This window comes from Nicotiana tabacum, chromosome 4, assembly GCF_000715075.1.
Source record: "Nicotiana tabacum cultivar K326 chromosome 4, ASM71507v2, whole genome shotgun sequence".
In the NCBI taxonomy this organism is placed as follows: Eukaryota; Viridiplantae; Streptophyta; class Magnoliopsida; order Solanales; family Solanaceae; genus Nicotiana; species Nicotiana tabacum.
In genome coordinates, this window is record NC_134083.1 from 20,344,444 (window position 1) to 20,365,709 (window position 21,266).

General features: G+C 36.1%; 2 protein-coding genes across 6 annotated transcripts; one reads left to right on the top strand and one right to left on the bottom strand.

Moving 5' to 3' along the window:
• Positions 1-550: 550 nt before the first annotated feature.
• Positions 551-3,480, top strand: LOC107764207 (aquaporin NIP6-1-like). 2 transcript variants are annotated; one of them, XM_016582751.2, is made up of 6 exons: positions 551-761; positions 1,026-1,252; positions 1,345-1,569; positions 1,651-1,845; positions 2,356-2,417; positions 3,075-3,480. In XM_016582751.2, exons 1-6 carry the CDS (start codon positions 734-736, stop codon positions 3,277-3,279), a joined length of 942 nt encoding a protein of 313 aa, XP_016438237.1. In that variant the 5' UTR covers positions 551-733; the 3' UTR covers positions 3,280-3,480. The 2 variants fall into 2 exon arrangements, with proteins under 2 accessions (XP_016438237.1, XP_016438238.1); XM_016582752.2 differs by having other exon boundaries at positions 554-768.
• Positions 3,481-7,874: 4,394 nt separating this feature from the next.
• Positions 7,875-11,453, bottom strand: LOC107764206 (large ribosomal subunit protein uL30z). Of its 4 annotated transcripts, none has more exons than XM_016582746.2 (6): positions 11,322-11,453; positions 10,687-10,884; positions 9,330-9,430; positions 9,111-9,248; positions 8,319-8,421; positions 7,875-8,243 (listed from the first exon to the last, which is right to left on the bottom strand). In XM_016582746.2, the coding sequence occupies exons 2-6, from the start codon at positions 10,867-10,869 to the stop codon at positions 8,028-8,030; spliced, it is 741 nt and encodes a 246-aa protein (XP_016438232.1). In that variant the 5' UTR covers positions 10,870-10,884; positions 11,322-11,453; the 3' UTR covers positions 7,875-8,027. The 4 variants fall into 4 exon arrangements, with proteins under 4 accessions (XP_016438232.1, XP_016438234.1, XP_016438236.1 ...); XM_016582748.2 differs by having other exon boundaries at positions 10,687-10,880; positions 11,322-11,448; XM_016582750.2 differs by having other exon boundaries at positions 10,687-10,880; positions 11,268-11,419.
• Positions 11,454-21,266: the final 9,813 nt, after the last annotated feature.

The following is a 21,266-nucleotide window of genomic DNA, read 5'->3' on the forward strand; positions in this document are numbered from 1 at the left end:
CTTATAAGTTGTCATCGGCAAATTTGAAACCTCCAAGTAACATCATTAATTACAGTAAATTACAACATACACAGTATAATATTAATCTTAGGTGGAATTTGAAAAAATTAGTATATACACAGAATTCGTCCTTACCTTGAGAAGGTAAAGAGAAAAGTAAAAAGACAATTTAACGCATAAATTATCTTAAAATTAAAGGTCATGAAATGCAGAGAACTGTAAATATGGAATGCTAAGTGAAGCACTTAGAATTTTTAATGAATCCTAGAATTATAACTTGTACGCTGATGGAGTGGAAGAAAAAAATTAAGTAACATGTCCTCATCTCTTGTTATACAAATATACAAGTAAAATGAAAGTCTAAAGGAAGGTGGTAGAACAAGCCACGTACTTAGCTACATTTGATGTGGGGTAGGGTTGATTAAGGGTTGGTTTTTCTTATTCTTTTCTCCTAGCAATCATGACAATAATCCAAATAATGGCAACTTTATTAAAGGAAATTAAAGGGATTATAAATTGATTATTGCCCACTTCCAAGCAATTCATTCACCTACCGTGATTCTTTCCCTCATTTTTATTTAATTCATTTGGGAAGCAAAGATGGTGGCATGGAAAACCAAAATACCTGGTGCAAAATGGTCAGCTCCATGATTGTAATGGTGAAGGATCTTGTGTTAAATAACAAGATCTAGTGGACCGGGACAAGAACCACATGACTGATGTCTAGAGTTCAATGCTTCATTTAAATTCCAAATGCAAAGGTTTTCGGTTTGTGTCCCACTTTCCACTTCCGAATCCCACTTTCCTTTTTCAATCCTTCAATTCCATCCACTAACTTTTTAATCACTCTTGGGATTCTCCCAAGTCAAACATTCTTAATTGGCTGATGCAATTAATCAGTACTATAAATAGTATTCATTGGAGTCATACTGTCATAAGGACACAGGAGAGTGAACTCAAGTTTATCTAGCTGTTCATTAATTCTTTTTCCTATAATACTAATAGTTTTTATCTTTGAGCTATAGGTATGGACCCTGAAGATGGAGTCTCATCCCCTTCAACACCAGCAACTCCAGGAACTCCTGGTGCTCCTCTTTTTGGTGGTTTCAAACATGAAAGAAACAGCAATGGCAGAAACTCCCTTCTCAAGAGCTTAAAATGCTTCAGTGTAGAAGCATGGGCTTCAGAAGAAGGAAGCTTGCCACCTGTTTCATGCGCGTTACCTCCTCCTCCTGTCTCACTAGCCAGAAAGGTGAGAAAACAGAATGAGCAAATGCAAATGCAAATGATACTACTATATATCAAGAAAAACTTACTTGTTTATTGTATGTGTTTTTTAATCAGGTGGGAGCAGAGTTCATAGGTACTATGATACTAATTTTTGCAGGGACAGCCACAGCGATTGTGAACCAGAAGACACAAGGCTCTGAAACCTTAATTGGATTGGCAGCCTCCACTGGTCTAGCTGTAATGATTGTCATTCTGTCAACAGGCCACATCTCTGGAGCTCATCTCAACCCAGCTGTGACCATTGCTTTTGCTGCTCTCAAGCATTTCCCCTGGAAAAATGTAGAGACTAAACACTCGTTAACCACTTAATTTCTGGCTCTTGTTTATACATGTTAAGTGCGTTAATCTTGTTTTTGACAGGTTCCTGTGTACATTGGAGCACAAATTATAGCATCATTCTGTGCTGCATTTACACTCAAGGTAGTTTTGCACCCAATAATGGGTGGTGGAGTCACTGTTCCGTCTGGTAGTTACCTTCAAGCTTTTGCTTTGGAGTTCATCATCAGCTTTAACCTCATGTTTGTTGTCACTGCCGTGGCCACCGACACTAGAGCTGTAAGCATTTATTATCTGGTCTCTCTCCTCCTACTTTGCCTACTTGTCAATTGGACAACCATCACAGATCTCCATAATAATTTCGGTCTAGACCCTTATTAAATACGTTGTGGTTTGTTTTTACATTCACTTGCATAAATTAATGGCGGAGGAAAGTCTTATAGCAACTGGTAAAGTGGTAAAGTTGCTCTCATGTGATCAAGAGATTACGGATTCGAACTGTAAAAACAACTTCTTGCAGAAATACAAGATAAGACGGCGTATAATAGACCCTTATGGTTCATCCTTTTTCTGAACCACACGCATAACAAGAGCTTAGTGCACCAGTTTGCCCCTTTTTGCATATATTAACTGTAGTAAAACTTGACAACTGCCAACTCAAATCCCTGTGTACAAACTATAAACAATCATTTTATTAAATGGTAGTACTGGCAGTAAACTAGCAATAGGCCAAATGAATTTATTTTGAGTTACCTAACTTAGAGGTCATCTTTTCTTGGCAAACTACAGGTGGGAGAGCTTGCAGGAATAGCAGTAGGAGCCACCGTCATGCTCAACATTCTAATAGCTGGGTAATCTGCAATTCTTGCTGTTTAAGCTTTTAGCCACGTGGTGTTCATTTGTGCATCTTAGAATGTTAGTTAAGGTTTTGCTGCTCCTTTAATAGTTTTGACAGATCTTGTAGTACAACTTGATCTAGTAGCCTTTATTTCCATTGAGTGCTTTTCATGCTGATGCAAAAAGCTGAACGAAAATCATGTACAGATGTACTATCTAACGTGTCTGAATTCTTTGTCCGACTAAATTGAAGCTTTGGAAATTACTTTAGAACACAAAGTTGACAGCTTTCGTGAATAAAATAATCCCTCCATCCCTGCTTATGTTTTAATACCTTTTCGTACTTGACTTATATCCAAATGTTTAACACCATTTTCTGATAAAATAGTCGATGACAGCTTTCTCAAATATTGAAAGTTCACTAATCAAATTAAAGTTTGATGTGGTTTATTCTCACTCAAATATCTTTTCAAATTAAGATATTTTTTACACCCCCACCTATATACTGTAATTAATATATGAGTTAAAACTAGTAGTTATACTTTCAGTTCAACCACATGACGTGACATAAAATGAGACGAAAGCAGCAGTATACAATGGACATAGCTCGTGAAACAAATTAATAGCCTATTTAACGGCCTTCCTCATAATTTACATTTCTTGTGTTCTAGGGAGACAACTGGGGCTTCAATGAATCCAGTGAGAACGCTGGGACCAGCAGTAGCAGCAGGAAACTATAAAGCCATTTGGATCTATCTGACTGCTCCGATTCTTGGCGCTCTCGCTGGGGCAGGTGTTTACTCTGCAGTCAAACTGCCAAATGAAGATGACAACAATCATGGGAAGCCTTCACTGGAACATAGTTTCAGAAGGTGATTCATCAGTAATACCATTAGATCATGATAGTCACATACTTTAGTAGACAGTGTGCAGTTTTATCAATGTAGAAACTTCTTGTACCATTTTGCATCTGCAAGGCAAGGGTGGATCGAATAAAACAAATCTGTCCACTCTCTCTCCATATGTACAGATTTTAGCAAGATATAATTTATCAAAGAACAGATTTTTAGCAAGATACAATGACCGAGAGATGGAAGGAAGGAAACCATATTAGGAAACTTATGCAATGTGTACTATTAGTGAGGTTTTTACTGGATTGTAGAAGAGACTTCTGTGTAACATGTGTTTCCATTCATAGAACTAGTGCCACAGAAAGTAGGACTTCTTTTTGTTTTTCTACATCTGTCTGAAATTCTGAAGGAGCATGAAGTTTAGCTAAGAAACTAGTCTTATTTCATGCTCTGTCTCCTATACTATTCACTGAGCAGCTAATTCCATCCAAAGTGAATAGTTAGAAAGCCGGCTAAATTGCACCCAAACAGATAGAGAATTGCGGAAAGTGATGTTCATTATAAGCCTATCAGAAAAAGGAACTATTGTTCATCCATAAAGCACTGCCATATTGGCATAGGGGAATCCAGCTTATTATCGTATTAAAATTGTCCTTGTTGCTATTAGAACGCTGCATAACGAATATAGCTAAGGTCTGCATACACACTACCCTCCCAAAACCCACTTGTGAGATTACACTGGGTTTGTTGTTGTTATTATATATTTTAGAAAAAATATGCAAGTAGCAAGAGGTTGAAAATATGATTGAAAAGCTGTCTCTAAAATTTTATTAATCATAAGGCTTTAAATAGTCAAATAAATAAAGTAGTAGACTCATCCTACAACTAAATTACTAAACTCTTACTATAATTAAAATTCTGAATCTTCTAGCAGACTCTTTCTAAAACTAAATAACTAATTATTCTAGAAAACAGTAGCAGTAACAGATGTAAAATCCAACACTCCTCCTTGCTTCTGTTGCTGCAGTCTAAAGAAGGTCATCCTCAATTCTTTCTTCTGCTATTAGTGCTTGTGCATGAGCATCTTTGAACTTGCACACTTTTGTAACATGACCTTTTTGTTTGCAATTTCCACATAACGCATCAGGTCTCCACCAACTCTAAGTGTGTTTTCTTTTTGCAATAAGGATAATTGACTTTTTCTTTTTGGTGTTTCACATAAAAAATACCCTCAGTAACTTTGTCTTGTCTGAAGGCTCTTCTTTGCTCTTGTGCTTGAAGAACACTTATTAATTCTGCAACATAGATGGTAGAGAGATCTTTAGACTCTTCCAGAGAGGAAATTTTGGATTCAAATCTCTCGGGAAATGTCACAAGAATTTTTTCAACTATCTTGTCATCTTTGAAATCCTCGCCAAGTAACCTGATTTTATTGACAATTAAAGAAATTCGGTCAGAATACTTAGCGATGGTCTCATCATCTTGCATTCTAAGAGATTCAAAATCTCTTTTCAAATTTAAAATCTGATTTTGTCTGCCTCGTTCACTTCCTTAATACTCTTGTTTGAGTGTTTCCCAAGCCTCTTTTGTTATCTCACATGCAATGATTTTAGAGAAGATTGAATCTGCAACTGAATTTTGAATTATAGTTTTAGCTTTGTATTTTTTGGTTTTCTCATCTGAATGAGCTTTGATTTGGGCAAGGGTAGGATTTGCAGGAAGTGGTTGTATAAGTTTGTCTTCCATTACAACTTCCCATAGATCATAAGCTTCAAGATAAGATTTCATCTTCACTGACCAAGTCTGATAGTTTTCACCAGTGAAAATTTGTGGGGTATTCAAAGAGAGACCGCTGCTTGCCATTGTTAAAAATTTGGTTAAAAATCAGTATGGGTAAAAATGCGTATGGTTTAAAAGTGGTTGAAATTGGTTGTTTTTCAGCGAATTCAGAGATCCGTCAAGATCAATGGAGGCTCTGATACCACTGTTATGGATTTTAGAAAAAATATGCAAGCAGCAAGAAGGTTGAAAATAGGATTGAAAAACTATCTCTAAAATTTTATTAATCATAGGGCTTTTAAATAGCCAAATAAATAAAGTAGTAGACTCCTCCTACAACTAAATTACTAAACTCTTACTATAATTAAAATTTCTGAATCTTCTAGCAGACTTCTCCTAAAACTAAACAACTAATTATTCTAGAAAACAATAGCAGTAACAGATGCAAAATCCAACAGTTGTTGCTACTGTATTGAGCTCAACCTGATATGAAACTGACAAACTGTTATACTTATGTTTGCACACTGCTGGCATAATTCAGCTTTTAAAATTTTCACCAACACCACTAATTTTTTTTCTAAACATGATAGTGTGTACCATCTACCTTAGAGATCTCTGAAATTACTGAATTTAACAAGGTGATATGCAGCAACGACAAAACTGATTATAAGTGGAGTCCAACAAACAAACATGCCCAATCTTATTCCACTAAGCTCTTCACATATTCAATAACTTTCAATTTCAATGACATTTATCTTGGTCACCCCAAATAAAAAGATGATTTCCTTGTTATGTCCCTTCAAGGTGAAATCCAAGTGAAAAGCAAATTCAACCATCTTTTAGAAGAGGTACCATAAAAATAGACAGAAATAGATAAGGCCAAAATCTGCTTTCATTAGTGGATTTGGCTATTTAACTGAGGACCAAAAAGCAGGCAGAAACAAGACACAGAAGTCCTAATAAGCATAATAACAATAACTATTTTACCAAAGGGTGATATGCATATGCAATTTCATGGATAAATTGTCAAATGGTTAATCTCAAAAAATCCACAAGGGAAGACAGAGGAATTGCAGTGAAATGTATCCAATTGTGATGGTAATTTAAATGCAGGTATGTTTGTTAGCATAAGAGCTGCTCCCAAGAGTAATGTACAAAGTTCCTAAGACAGAAAAACAAAAGCAATCCGCGTAATACCTACAAAGGCTTGCCCTAGTGGTAAGTTTACGGCTGCGACCCATTTATTAATCTACTCTGTATGAGTCCTTTCATGAGTAAATAGGTTAATAATTCAACATTGTTTTCTGCAATAGTTGATTAAAATACTCGTGTTTTCCTAAAAGAAATTGAACTTTATATGATATGATGATAGAGGTTAAACAAAGTACCGAATCAGATAATTCCATTAAAACCAAGTAACCGACTAAACCATCTGGAGTGCCTTAGCTTGAACAGATTGATCAGGGCTGCGGTGAAAGAAGGATGATTTGTAGAGAGAAAGAGCGAGAGCAGCGGTAAGAGTACCAAAGACGTCGGCGACAGCGTCCTTGGTAGATGCGCCTGCTGACCTGAAATAACCTAATTCGTCGGCCACCTCCTTAGCGGCACCGGCAGCAAGTGAGACAATGGATCCGACCCAGATGCTCCGGCGGCGGATGAAAGGGTAACGAGCTTTTTCCGCGAGAAAGGAGGTAATGATAGCAATGAAGAAGCAGAAAAGGACGTGGTAAAACTTATCACGAGCTATCCAATCATCTCCGTCCTCCATTCTTTAAAAAAAAATAATTTATAGAAAAGAATGTGATTGGGGGACGACCTTTCAAGGAATTTGTAAGCAATTGCGCCAACAAAATGGAGAAGGAAGGTTTAGAAGAGTCACGTCATTGGATCTTCAGTTAAAATAGTAGTACTACTGTACATTAATTTTCTTTCTGTCTATCATTCTTTTTCAATCTTGCCCAAAAATGAATCACTTGGATTCAAATTGACTATCGATCTATGTTTCTTTCTGTCTATCATACTTTTTCAATCTTGCCACAAAAATGAATCACTTGGATTCAAATTGACTATCGATCTATGTTAAAAGGTAGAATAAATATTCATAGTAAAAACTTTCTTTTCTACGTAATTAATGGACCTGACCATCACTATGGAAATGGAGATCGGTATTTCACCAGTACGTACTATACATCTAATAGCCCGAATCTATTTGAAATAGTTTTTCTATCTCACAGGGTAGCGGTAAGGTCTCTGTACACACTACACTTCTCAGAAGTCAGACCCCATGGTGGGTATGTTGTTGTTGTTAGCCCGTTTGGCCAAGCCGCAAAATTAAGCTTATTTTGAGAAAAAGTTTTTCTCAAAATTACTTTTAGTGAAAAACAGTTTGTGTTTGACTAATTAATTTGAAAAACATTTCTAAGTAGCAATTAAGTATTTGACCAAGCTTTTAAAAGCTGCTTTTAAGTGAATTTTTTTCAAAAGTGCATTTGAAAATAAGCTACTTTTTTTTTTTTTCCAAAACTGCTTCCGCCTCTCCTCAAAAGCTTTTTCAAAAACTTGGCCAAACAAGTAACTTTGAAAAAAGAAAACATAAAAAAAAAAATGCTTCTAGGATGGAAAAAGCTTGGCCAGGCTATAATTCTGGTTGTTAGCCGTACCCCGTTTGTTCTTATTTCACATTTTCTCTACTACAGGATCAGTCCAGAACCTCTCAGCCGTTGTAAAGAATCTAGTGATAAGTGAGGACAGAAAAAATTGGCAAACACAAAAAGGTCGGACTACAAATTAAATGGCTTCGGCTTCAAGGCACAAAATAAGAAACAACCCACGGGAAGGCTATTGAGATCAATGGACGGAGAAAAATATAGAATATCATTTTTGGCATCATAGCTACAATTCTTCTGTCATCATACGAGAAAGTTATAAGTGCTAAATTATCCAATGACGTTATCACAACAATAATACACCCAACAAATAGACCCCTTGAATATGCTAATTCATCTTGCTGATCAACTCATTGATTTGGCCCTCACGATTGCCTGAATCACCCCCGTCCACAAATCGTTTTTTCTTACCCTGCAATGCCTTTTCTGGTTTGTTGAGAGCAAAGGGACACAAAAAACTAGTGACTTCTTTAAAATGGGGACCAACATTGGCAATCTCATTCACAAGGTCTTCTAAGCATATAATACCATATTGACCCAATGCCTGGAAACAATAAATAGTTACTACACAGGCCGCCCAGAAACTATTATAAAAGAGAAAAGAAGCAATTCATGGTACCTGTTCAACAACTTCGTTGCTGGTTAAAGGCACTCTCTCGTTGTCAATTTTTCCAGCACCTTTCTTGTAAATCAGATCCTTGATGCTCTTGAGATTTGGATATCTTCAAAAACATGAACAAAACCATTAGAAATATTCTACAGCCTCGTAGTCTATGACAGAAGAGAAATACATAGAACTGCTAAAGCAGTTTCGTTTTACACGGTTAAAAACTTAAAATTTCCTGCTTAAGGAATAAATAACTGCAATTTAATGTTCTACCAAGATCAGGCATGTTTCTAAGTAGAGATAGACCATTAGCTGTAAAAGTAGACCTACGTTATCCTGGTGTCCCATAATTTTTTTTAAAAATTAAGCTCCTGGTGTCATCATACGGTACATGCTAAAACTGTCTTTAAGTGTCATCGTCTTCAAACTGGTGGAACGGAAATGGTTGTATGATTTATACCACGGGATTATATAGACTTAATTAAGGGTCTCATTTTCCTCTTTTTGACATACAGTAATTTAACTATCAAAGACAAAGCAAACACAGATTTTGGCATTACAAGAATATTGCTCTCCTTAATAGGAGAAAATAAAAATGAGAAAGTCCAAGACCAATTAAATATTCAAATTAAGGTCCCTTTGGCAGCTCTAAGAACCAGTAAAATAAAAAAGTGCAGTCACCCCCCTCTCTAGCAAGCATAATGCCTATTCACTAATTTGAGGTTGAGTACTTTGGGGATATCCAGTAATGCGAGTTCATTAAATGTTGTGTAGCAAACTAGTAAAAAGGTTAGTTCAACCTACCCATATGTGACATAAGGCTCCACCTTTAGCAGAATTTCCAGTATTCTTGCATCTGCCTTCACAAAGACACCACTGAAGATTTTCCGCAGCCTCAAAGAGTACAAAAGCTTTCGTGTTCTTGGGTGCATATCACTTTTCCTGAAGTGTATCACAAAATCTTAGGATCCAGGTTACTGTAGCCAAGAAGATAAAAGTATGATTGGAAAACCAGGAACCCACCCTCCAATGCGTATGACATAAAGGAGATTGGAATCAGACGTGACCAATGCTCGCCTGGATCTTTTCTTACCCCTTTGTTTCATTTGGACAAGGTCCATCTCCTAACATAAACAACAGCTCGGTTGAGAAGAATGTTGGACAAACAATATACCACAATTTATAAATCAGATTACTGCAAGTTGATGGCTCAGAAAAGGTAGATAAAAAGCCAACTGTAGGCGAGCTCTATTAATGGCTGTAGCAGAAGAAAGAGCAAGTGACGTGAAAAGGAAGACAAACATGACAACTTCCAAAGGCAATCTAACATTAAGCAAATATACCAGAGCCACAGGATGCAAGGGTAATGGGCATCTTAGGCTCAATAGGCAAATCAATATACCATGCCAATTCCATTTTGATTGTCATTATTCACTATCAAGAGTAGGTTCCACTAGCTTTCAGTTCAGGCACAGACAGGGAGAACTACAGTCTGTTATCTTCTGAAACAAAACCTGGAAATTCGGTAGCTAACCTTGCATATTAGCGTAGTTTAAAATATTCAAATGATAATATAACACTTCCTGTTAACTCCCAGGAAACAAAAACAATATTATCTTGTGATTGTATAGGCCAGAACTAGTTCCAGAGCGTTGGTGCCACCCAAAATAAATAGTTGCAGTCCTGGGCCCCCTAAATTTGAAAATTTAAAATTGTTATCTCTCCTTAACACATTGTTGTCCGTACTGCTTCAGAAGGTCTTTTACCCTCTTACTTCTAATTATTGCACTATACTGTCTTGTTCCTTTCTCGGGAGTTAGAACATCACTATTTCTGTGTTATGGCTATTGGTTGCAAGTCTAAATTTTTAGAGACCCTAGAGAATGCTACTGAGATGTTTTTTGGCCACAATGACTTTCACATCCAGGAATTTTGACCCAAAAAGAAAGACTTTCATATCCAGGAAGGACAAAAAGATGCAGGTTACTAGCAAATGAGTATAAAGGAAATTGGAGATCATTTTGTTTAGGGCCATCAAGCTAAGAGATAAGTGAACCAAAGTAAATATCAGACCATAAATATATCAATCATTAACAAACGTCACTGCCACTGCACCACAAAATTCCTGATTATAGATTCTATAACTGGTAAAGAGACTCAAAACGAAAATAAAATGCTGAAGCCAAGAGAAAATCTGGAAAGATTGAACAATTGCTTCATGAAATAAATGCAATATGTCACAAACAAATAAAAGTAAAAAAGAAAAACAAGATGGGACATGTGCAAATACAAGTCTTACAGCCCGCATAAGATAAAGGGAAAAGGCTAAAATTCTAAACAAAAGATGCAATTTAAACAATCAATTCATAGATATAAATACCTTATCCCTATACTCTCGAATAAACTGCTCAGGCTTCTTGATAACAAAATTATCAGATTTAAGTCTCTTGACTTTCTGCCCTAGCTGGACTTTTCTTCTGATTGCCCACTCTTCATTGTTCTTCCTCTTCTTTAGAATCACTTCTGGTATATAGTTTAAAGGCTGTGGCACCTCCTCAGCCATTGTTAGCTATTCTATCTCTTAGACAAACAATGAGCAAAGTTAGACAAACCGTGTCATTTATTGGATATATTGGACTATCCAACTTCTCAAACACTGACTTTAACTCAATTTAGGAGCTGAATATAGTTAATCTCAAATGCTTTAAATCATAACAAATGGTAGAAGTTGAAAAAAAGATGGTCACACTGAAATCATAGGTCTGAATAGAATGATTGGAAAATGAATCGAACTTTATGAACTTCATTCCACAAAATCAAAATTTGAAACATTACGATAAATATTTCAAGTCCTCTGATTAAATTGACAGACGTGTCTATAACATTTGATTACAAACAGGAAACAAGCACGAGTGAAAATTAAATAGTAAAACCAACAAAGCACAAGTAGCCAATGCTCACATATAATGCGTATTCTATCAGAAAACTCAGTCAGAAAACAGAGATAGAGGTTACTTTGTTCGCCGGAGAGGAGCAAGTTTGAAGACGAGGTAGGGTGACGGAGGTTTAGGGTTTTGGACCGGTAAGGACGAGGCTCGGGAGAGTATTATCAGTCGAAAAAAGAAATCAACTCTTTACCAACATTATAAGTTGACGGGCCGGATCCATATTAAGTTGGGCCATCATGAAATTCTTGTTCATCCAAAACAATTGGGCATTGTGAAAACCCAGTCCACCTAGACAAGGGAGAGAATTTGGGCTTTTCTTTACCATAGCTACTGGGAAAACTACACTTGTTTAGCTACTGTAAAAAAATAATAGCGGGACAAATATATATATTCTTTAGCAACTCAGACTTTTTTTCTTAACTTAAACTACTAATATACGTAATAATCCTCTGTGATAAATAAATATAATGTCAGACGACATTAAGCTAGCGTTTGGACATGGATATGGTTGAAACTTGGAAAAAATGAGTTTTTGAAGATGAGATGAAAAATAGTTTTAAAAAGTTGAAATTATGTTTGGACATATATTTTACTTAAAAAAAAATTAAAATTTTGTGAGTAAAATACTTCGAGGATTTGAAGATTTTGTTTTCAAAGTCTGCCAAAAAATAGTTCAAATCTGCAAACAAACAAATATCTGAAAACTGGTTTGGAAAAAGCCCCAAAATTTTATGGTTAAACGGCGTGAAAATAGCACGGGCTAGCCAGTTTTCGGACTGGTAATTGTAAAATAGCTAGCGTTTGCAAAGTCATAGAAAAATAGACACTATTTCGCTATAACACGGAAAGTTACAGCATAATATACTGGAGATTGGTGCACCTGTGTATGAACTTCCAGCATATAATGTTGGAACTCCAACACACGGATAGTTCCGGCATAATATACTGGAGATTGGAGCACCTGTGTATGAACTTCCAGCATATTATGTTGGAACTCCAACACACGGATAGTTCCAGCATAATATACTGGAGATTGGAGCACCTGTGTATGAACTTCCAGCATATTATGCTGGACCAGTATATTATACTGGAACTCCAGTATATTATGTTGGAACTCCAATATATTATGCTGGAATATTTTTCGAATTTTGAACAGTATTTTCGTTTAGATTTATCTTTATATTAAAAATGACTAAAATTTAATTACTTTACGACAGCTAATAGTTGGGAACTTGGAATTACATACATTTATTCCGATTATATACTTGCGCAAAGTCTCTGATTTATGAGTGTTTTCTGTATAGAACGTGTTAAATGAGTGAGATTGACAAATCATATTGCAAAAATCGGAGTTGAAGGAAGTACAACATTTGATGGTTTAGTTGAGGAATATTTAGCGAAGATTCTCCACATAATAAGAACACTAATGACTTTTAGGGATATTTTTCGTGTATATATATAAAATCTTATAGACTTATATACCCGATTTTAGCTAGGTTTTTCTATTTACATAAAGTAACTAAAGTTTTTTATAATATATATAAAACTCCGGTCAAAAACTACAATTTAAATACAACTCGAATATAATTTTTTATTGTACAAAATCCGGTCAAAAATTAAAAATTATATAAAACTTGTATATAAATTTTTTGTATAGAATCCCATCAAAATACTACACTTTACATATAACTTATATACTACAAGTTGTATACAATTATATTAGTTGTATATCATTTGTCACCCGAATACAAAATATATATACAGATTATTTATGTCTTATTTTTCTTCGAGTTTCGGTCTGAAATTTCAATCAAAACTAACTCGAATATTTACCAAATTCTCTCAAAATTGAGATATAAACTCCAAAAAATATTCACAATTATTTTCAATAACACCCAAATCCAAACAAATAATAATTTTGTAAAATTTAATTTTTAAATTTAAAGCTTCGAAGCTTCTTTACGGTTTCCATTAATGAAGTTTTAATGGATTAATATGGTTTCCAATTCAATCTGCTCACTTCTGATTAATATTCTTTAGTTTATTGTTTAACATAGAAAAAAAAATAGAAAAGGAAAAAAAAAGAGAAAATATAATGGAAGGACTAATCAACATATATAACAAGTCAAGTTGTCTGCACCAATGATTCTATAGCAAATTAGATCGGCAACTACTAGGACGAAGATAGAATTACAGTGTGAGAAAGGGGGAAGATGGGGAGAGAAAATAGGGAAGATTAGAGTTTAATATATTATTTTATATATAATTGATAAATTGTATATCAAATTATAATTAAATTAAAATATTTTTACTTGATGCAAATAAATTTTTTTATATAGTATAGCTAAGTAATTTTTTTTTATTTTTTAGTCAAACAAATATGTACTGGGCATTTCGTAAAAACAAATATGTACTTGGGCATTTCGAAAAAGTAATTATTCTTGCTTTGGAAGAAAGGGATACCACGACAATGAATGACTAGTTCCAAATCATGCCTAACTTTTTTTCTTTTCTTTTTACCCAAACGTGTGTGTGTGTAAAAACCGGTCATATAGATACATTAGTAACCAAGATTTGGGTCATTTTCAAATGTCAAATATTTCATTATACGATAATATAGACCAATGAATTTAGTCATTAAGCGTTTGGAGTATACTTTTTGTCAAAGCAGTCATATTCATGTATCCCATGAATGAAGATATGTTGATGACGCTATAAATAGACATGTGTATTTTTACTGAAAGCAGCTTTTGGAGTAGACTAAAAGCCGGAAGTAAGGAGAAGATAATTAAAAAGATAATGGTACATGAAATATCACGATAATTTTGTGCAAGAAGCATTTACGTTCACACAAGATTCGAGGAAGTGTCGTATCTAAAGAGAATTTAATATTAACAGTCTAATCTTGATGCAAGTGTAAGAGACTAATTTTACAACTCGATAACAATTTTATTATTGATGCGAGACTCATCATTGCATGAAATGCTTGATATATATCTCTGTGAAATAAAAAGGATGTGGATTTTATATTTGGGGAAAAAAAGGCAAAGAAGCTGCTTTCTTTTTCAATGTGTTCTTTCGTTCTCTTTTCCCAAAACATTTGATTGTACATATATCATATATGGATACACAGACAAAGAAATCTAACATGAGTTGAGAGACTTTGGGTCCCAATTCTTTACTTTGATTAGACAAAACAAACCCTTAACCACACACAAAATCTTTAAGAATCCTCCAAGACCAAAACTTTTTTCTATCCTCTCATTTCAGCATTATATTGGACAAAAACTAAGATGTTGCTATCTTCATTACTAAAACCTCCTTTTGGATCATTCCCAAGAAAAAAAACCAATCGATTTATTCTTTTCCCTCAATCAAAGTAAATGTAGTGATGTATGTTTCATCGAGAAATGATGCTTATCTCTAAAGAGGATTTACTGAATTAACGTTTAAATATGATCATGTTATGTTGTTTCATGTATTAATGATATTTCATCTGGCCAGTGCCTCTGCCTAGGACAGCACTAACTCCTTTGCATTTGGGGCCCTTTTTCTCCATCTGCTTCCAATCTAGTTGTCGGCCATTTGTCTTCTCTCCAAACTGCATCAAGACAATTTCCATACCAAGCAATATATATATTGATTTTAGATATTTCTTCTCCAAAATTGTAAATAGAGGAGATATAATTCAAATTATTTAGAGGTTTGGTATTATCACGTCCCACATCACTTGAGAAAATATGTTTGGGGCCTTCTTATAATATTTATAGAAATCATTGGTTCATAAGCTAGTTTTTACAGTTAAATTAGATTTAAAATCCGATCCATTACAATCGTTATTTTTTTCGAGTATAAACTATATTGTCATGAGTTTTGTTTTTTTAGCAGTTTTTCTTTATAGCATTTTGATTAAACTGATACAGTTTAGATTCTGATGTGTATGCATATAATATGTATATTGATCTCGTGAAAGCCAAATAGCCATCGCAAGCCAAATGGATAATTATTGATTAATAGTTGCGTGTAGTATGACACGAGAAAGCAAAAGTTTTTAGTTTCTAGCTGAATATACTAAAATACAAAGCAATAATAATTATCTTAAAATAAAAAGAGTCCTAAGAAAAAGATGTTTAGACATTGACAACCGTACTGTGAATAGATTCCTAAGCTTCACAATCCCATTTGATGTCATCTCAGTTGTGGAGTAATACCTAACAATACTAAGGCGGTGTTTGGTATGACGTAAAATATTTTTTTATTTTTCATTGTTTGGTTGTACAAAATAGTTTGGAAAATATTTTCCTAGATATTACATTTTCATGAAATTGGAGGAAATTGACTTCCCTAGAAAAAGTTAGAAAAACATTTTCCAAAAACTCCATCTGCCTTCACATCTAACCCCAACTCCCTCCAACTTTAATTTTTTTTTTTTCGTTTTTCTACGCCACCTCCCACCCCTACACACAATTTTATTTTATTTTTTTTGTATTTTCAATTTTCTGTTTTTTCGTTTGTCTGAACCACCCACCTCATCCACCCCCTCACCTCCCCCTCCCCCCCAATTTTTTATTTTATTTTCAGTTCTGGTTTTTTCATTTTTCAGTTTACAAGTTCAAAATTTTACGAGTTCCAAAGTTATGAGTTCGGAGGTTTATGTGTTTGAAAGTTTGCGGGTTTAGAAATTATAGAGTTTACGGGTTCGAAAGTTTAGCAGTTCAGAAGTTTATGAAATTTGTGGGTTCGGGAGGTTGTTGGTTCGAAAGTAATTTATGAATACTCTTGAGAAGTTGTTTTCCTTAATTTGCGTACCAATATTTTCCAAGAAAAAAATATTTTCCGTTATATCAAATACACGCTAAATCATAATTTCATATCCTCTTTATCATTCTTTAATATGCATGCACATAATTATCTATATGTCAAACCCCATGAAATAAGCAAATAGTAAGAGTACTTGCCTTAAGGTGAATGCAGGTGTGGTAAAAGGGCTCAAATGGCACTATTGTTCTTGAATTTAAGTTTTATGGTACACAATCAAATCATGTACAAGATAATTAAAGTAAATATTTATAATAAAAATTAATTAGTTAATACATGATAAAATTAGGTAACTAATATACTATCGCATTTTAAATTATAATGATAGTGTAAAAATATAAATTGTACTCTAAGATCCTTCTTAAAATTGTAGCAACCACCAACTACGAGCGAGGAGAAAAGGTGATGACTTATAATGATGTAATACTACTTTTTCTCTAAAAATTTAAAAGATGTGGTACTATTCATCATTTTGTATCTTTTTTAATTTCTATATCTAGAGGAGTTGGAAATACTAATTAGAATCGACTTACTTTCTTCTTTTGATCAATCAAATAAATAACTTTAGGGTATTAGCTTCTTTTGGTAACATTTGAAAAGGATGTACATCCATTTCCCTTTTTTTCCCTTTCCCCAAAGAGGTACGTGGAATGTATAACTTTCCATTAGATAAAGTTAGTGACAACCATGGATATTCCTTATGTTGCATAAATGTTTTCCAAATTCAGATATTTGTATGTATGAAATACATGAATGCCTCACTTGTTGCTAGGGGTGGCAAAATGATTCAAAGAAAATAATTATCTACCCATATTATTCATTAAAAAATGGGTTGACTAACGACTTTTTAAAAACGAGTCAAATATGGATAAGAACCATATTATCCACTTAGAAAATGGATAATCAATGGGTGTAACATTTACATTTGTAAAGCCTCAAATTGAGGTTCCTCAAGTTTGGGAGATTAAGAATTCTCCCAAAATTGATCGTATTCAAGAAGTCATATCCATATTATCCGTTGGTTAACCCGTTTTTTATCCGTATTAAAATATTGGTCGGGTCGGATAATTCATCCGCTTTTTTTGCATTACTAATTTTCGACCTGCTCATATTCGACTTGATCCACCCGTTTGTCACCCTGGAGCTTGTAGCAAAATGTACTTTTAATAAGTTTCAAAAAACATAGACCATAATGGTGCATTGTTTATTAGTATTCATAATTAAAATTAGCACAACAATACTTGTGTTTGTGTGTTTAATATCTGAGACTCTACTCTTTTTGAATAATGGAATTTGATGAACAATTATCTGTTTGCATTGATGAAAGCAGTTTCACTTGCAAATGTAGGTCTCTTTTGTCCAAATTTATAAAGTGGCCAAACTCCATGCTTTGCTTCTTTGTTTTATTTGGAAAAAGTTTGGCCCACTGCTTTCTCATTATTGATTACTATTATGTGACTGTATTATAAAGATATTGCCGGTGATAATTGCTAATTAATTCACACTTTAAGGCATCAAAAAGTTTATTGTATACGGGCGAAACGGAGCGAGAGACGTGACGGTAAGGAACCAGAGTCGAAGCAAAGAGTCCCTCGAGCCAGGGTCCGGGCAAAACGCCTGCCCTCGGGAGTATCGGGACCATGACCCTTAGTTCAAATCTCAAAGGTCTCGGAGAGCATTACCAGATAATCGAGCACAACCGTGATATCAGTGACCAGCCGGATCTCACGGTGTGAATCTCGGCACGTATCGGCAGAGGCCCGGCGATTAGTTAAACAGAAGATTTTTACCTTTTATGGAATTGTACTTAGGGTAAAACTCTCATACAATATAAATGGGGGTCTGATTTTTCATTAGGGACATTGTAACATGCACATTAAGGTAATATACTTTTATTTTCTCTATTATTCAAAGTTCTTACCTTTGTTCATCAAATCATCAGTAATGTGAGCCCGAGATCGAAGGCAGGCATTTCATTAAGCTGTTATTAAGTCCGGGATCACTCCTCTTGATTGGTTTGACAATTTATTACGTTATTTATTTGTTTAAACTAATACAATTTATCGTTTGTATTGAATTAATCCATGTATCCTTAAAACCACTAACAAATTTAATTGTTATCCGTTTTTTAAGGTAAACAGTTTGGCGTCCACCGTGGGGCTAAGGATAATAGTGGCAATTTGATATAAATTTTCATAACACACTCTATTTTATACTTGTTCTTTGAGCTTTTAATTTCAGGTCAGATTAAAAATGCCGAACTCCCAATCTGCCCATTTGAACGTGGATGTTGAGTCTGGCCACCATGGAAAAAACAATAACATGGTACCCAGCAACGAGGTGCCCCCTGCTGACCCCAACGAAGTCCCAGTCGCTGATCCGATCGATGCTAACTCACACGTGGCTATTGAAGCAAACTTGCCTACTGACCCCGAAAACAACATTCGCGGGGAGCCCAGTCGATATCCCAGAGTACACACGACGGCGAAGGTGACGGGATCAACTTGCGCGTGATCTTCGAAATATTACAGGCTCAACAGGCAACGATAGCCTAGTTGCAGAACCAAAGCCGAGCCCCCAATAGAGTTAAGCCCGAATCGTCCCGGAAAAACGCCCAATGAAATGAACCGTCCATAGAAAGGCCGGGTGAAGCAGAACCCGGGACCAACCCCGAGATAATAAAGATGTTTGAGGAACTGAAAAAATGGATGGAATCGGGAGAAAAGAAAATCGAAGCCAACGATAAAAAAGTGGAGACCTATAACTCCAAGGTCGACCAAATCCCGAGAGCACCACCGATACTGAAGGGCCTGAATTCCAAAAAATTTCTCCAAAAGCCTTTCCCTCCGAGCGCAGCTCTGAAGCCGATTCCAAAGAAGTTTTTTATGCCCGAAATTTTGAAGTATAATGGGACAACTAATCCCAACAAACATGTGACCTCTTATACGTGCGCCATCAAAGGAAATGACTTGGAAGATGATGAAATCGAATCCGTTCTGCTGAAAAAGTTTGGAGAGACCTTGTCGAAAGGAGCTATGATATGGTATCACAACTTACTCCCTAATTCTATTGACTCATTTTCTATGCTTGCAGATGCCTTTGTAAAAGCGCACATGCGGGGCCATCAAGGTCGAGACCAGAAAATCAGACCTTTTCAAGGTAAAGCAAAGAGATAACGAGATGCTTAGGGAATTCGTATCGAGGTTTCAAATGGAACGGATGGACCTGCTTCTGGTCGTAGATGATTGGGCCGTTCAGGCCTTCACCCAAGGACTCAATCCCCGAAACTCATTGGCTTCACAGCAGCTGAAGCAAAATCTGATAGAATACCTGGAAGTAACTTGGGCCAACATCCATAACCGGTACCAATCAAAAATCAAGGTCGAAGATGATCAACTCAGGGCCTCTGTTAGAGCCAAAAGAGACATTGATCGAGAACCAAGATCGAATAGAGACTGGTATCAACCATACAACGGAGATCGAAGAGGTAATGTGTCCAGACACAACACTGTGAGAAGTGAAAGAAGGAGCGACGGAGGTCAGAATAACTGGGGACTCGTGAGCAAAAGCGATTTTGACAGACCTATCGGGTCTAAGAAAGCACCAAGGTTATCAGAGTACAACTTCAATTTCGACGTTGCCGCTATCGTATCAGCCGTCGGACGTATCAAAGATACTAAGTCGCCTCGACAATTGCAATCCGATCCTGCCCAAAGGGACCCCAACCTAATGTGTAAATATCATGGCACTCACTGCCACAGAACTGAAGACTGCCGACAACTAAGAGAGGAAGTAGCCCGGTTATTCAACAATGGATACCTTCAAGAGTTTCTGAGTGATCGAGCCAAAAATCACTTTTGGAATGGGGACTCCAACAAGCACATCAAGCAAGAGGAACCTCAGCACGTTATTAACATGATCATTGGTGGGGTTGACGTCCCCTAGGGGCCGATGTTAAAGCGCACTAAAGTGTCCATTACAAGAGAAAAACGGACTCAAGATTATCTACCGGAGGGAACTGTATCTTTTAACGGTGAGGATGTTGAAGGCATCGTGCAACCACACAACAATGCACTGGTAATATCTGTATTCATAAACAAATCTCGAGTTAATCGTGTGCTAATTGTTCTAAGTAGCTCGGCCAATATCATCAGATCGAGGGTTGTGGAACAACTGAGTCTACAAGACCAAATTGTGCATGCAGTCCGAGTTTTAAACGGGTTTAACATGGCCTGTGAGACCACTAAAGGGGAGATAACCCTACCAGTAAACACTGCCGGAACCATCTAGAAAGCAAAGTTCTACGTGATCGAAGGAGATATGAGATACAATGCTATGTTCGGGAGGCCTTGGATTCACGACATGAGGGCAGTACCCTCGACACTGCATCAGGCGTTGAAATTCCCCACACCGGGAGGGATCAAAATAGTTTAGGGAAAGCAACCGGCTGCAAAACAGATGTTCGCGGTCGATGAGATGGTCTCTATATCTATACTTTCAACATCGAAGAACCCGAGTTCGGTCACCAAGGAATAAACTAAATAGCAATCACCGACATCGGCCCCGACTGAACCAGAAAAGCAGGGGGTGGGCGAGGAGGACGATTACGGAATCCCTAGGTCTTTCATAGCCCCTGATAATTCCGATTCCACCAAGTCGACGGTTGAGGAGCTGGAGCAAATCATATTGATCGAGCACCTGCCCGATCGAAAGGTATACCTGGGCACATGGCTTACTCCCGAGTTCAGGAAAAAACTCATTGAATTTCTTATAACTAACATGGATTGTATCGCTTGGTCCTATCTTGACATGACAGGGATCCCCCCGGAAATAACTACTCACAGGTTGAGCTTAGATCTGAATTTTCACCCGGTTAAACAGAAGTGGAGGCCTCAGTCCGAAATCAAGCACGCTTTCATCAAAGACGAGGTATCCGAACTCTTTAAAATAGGTTCTATTTGGGAAGTTAAGTACCCGGACTGGTTAGCAAACGTAGTGGCAGTGCCTAAAAAGGGAAATAAATTAAGAATGTGTGTAGACTACAAAGACTTGAACAAGGCATGCCCTAAGGACTCTTTTCTTTTGCCTAAAATCGATCGCATGATCGATGCAACGGTCGACCACGAGATACTCAACTTTCTCGACGCCTATTCCGGGTACAACCAGATCTGGATGGATCCGGGAGACCAGGGAA

What these genes read in the sequence shown, in the direction of transcription:
- LOC107764207 (XM_016582751.2), top strand. Translation starts at nt 734, where the DNA reads ATGCTTCATTTAAATTCCAAATGCAAAG. An exon ending in AGCATTTCCCCTGGAAAAAT is followed by an intron (nt 1,570 to 1,650) that starts GTAGAGACTAAA and finishes TGTTTTTGACAG; the next exon opens with GTTCCTGTGTACATTGGAGC. An exon ending in CTCAACATTCTAATAGCTGG is followed by an intron (nt 2,418 to 3,074) that starts GTAATCTGCAAT and finishes CTTGTGTTCTAG; the next exon opens with GGAGACAACTGGGGCTTCAA.
- LOC107764206 (XM_016582746.2), bottom strand. Translation starts at nt 10,869, where the DNA reads ATGGCTGAGGAGGTGCCACAGCCTTTAAACTATATACCAGAAGTGATT. An exon ending in TTCGAGAGTATAGGGATAAG is followed by an intron (nt 9,431 to 10,686) that starts GTATTTATATCT and finishes TGTTTATGTTAG; the next exon opens with GAGATGGACCTTGTCCAAAT. An exon ending in GCAACGAAGTTGTTGAACAG is followed by an intron (nt 8,244 to 8,318) that starts GTACCATGAATT and finishes TATTGTTTCCAG; the next exon opens with GCATTGGGTCAATATGGTAT.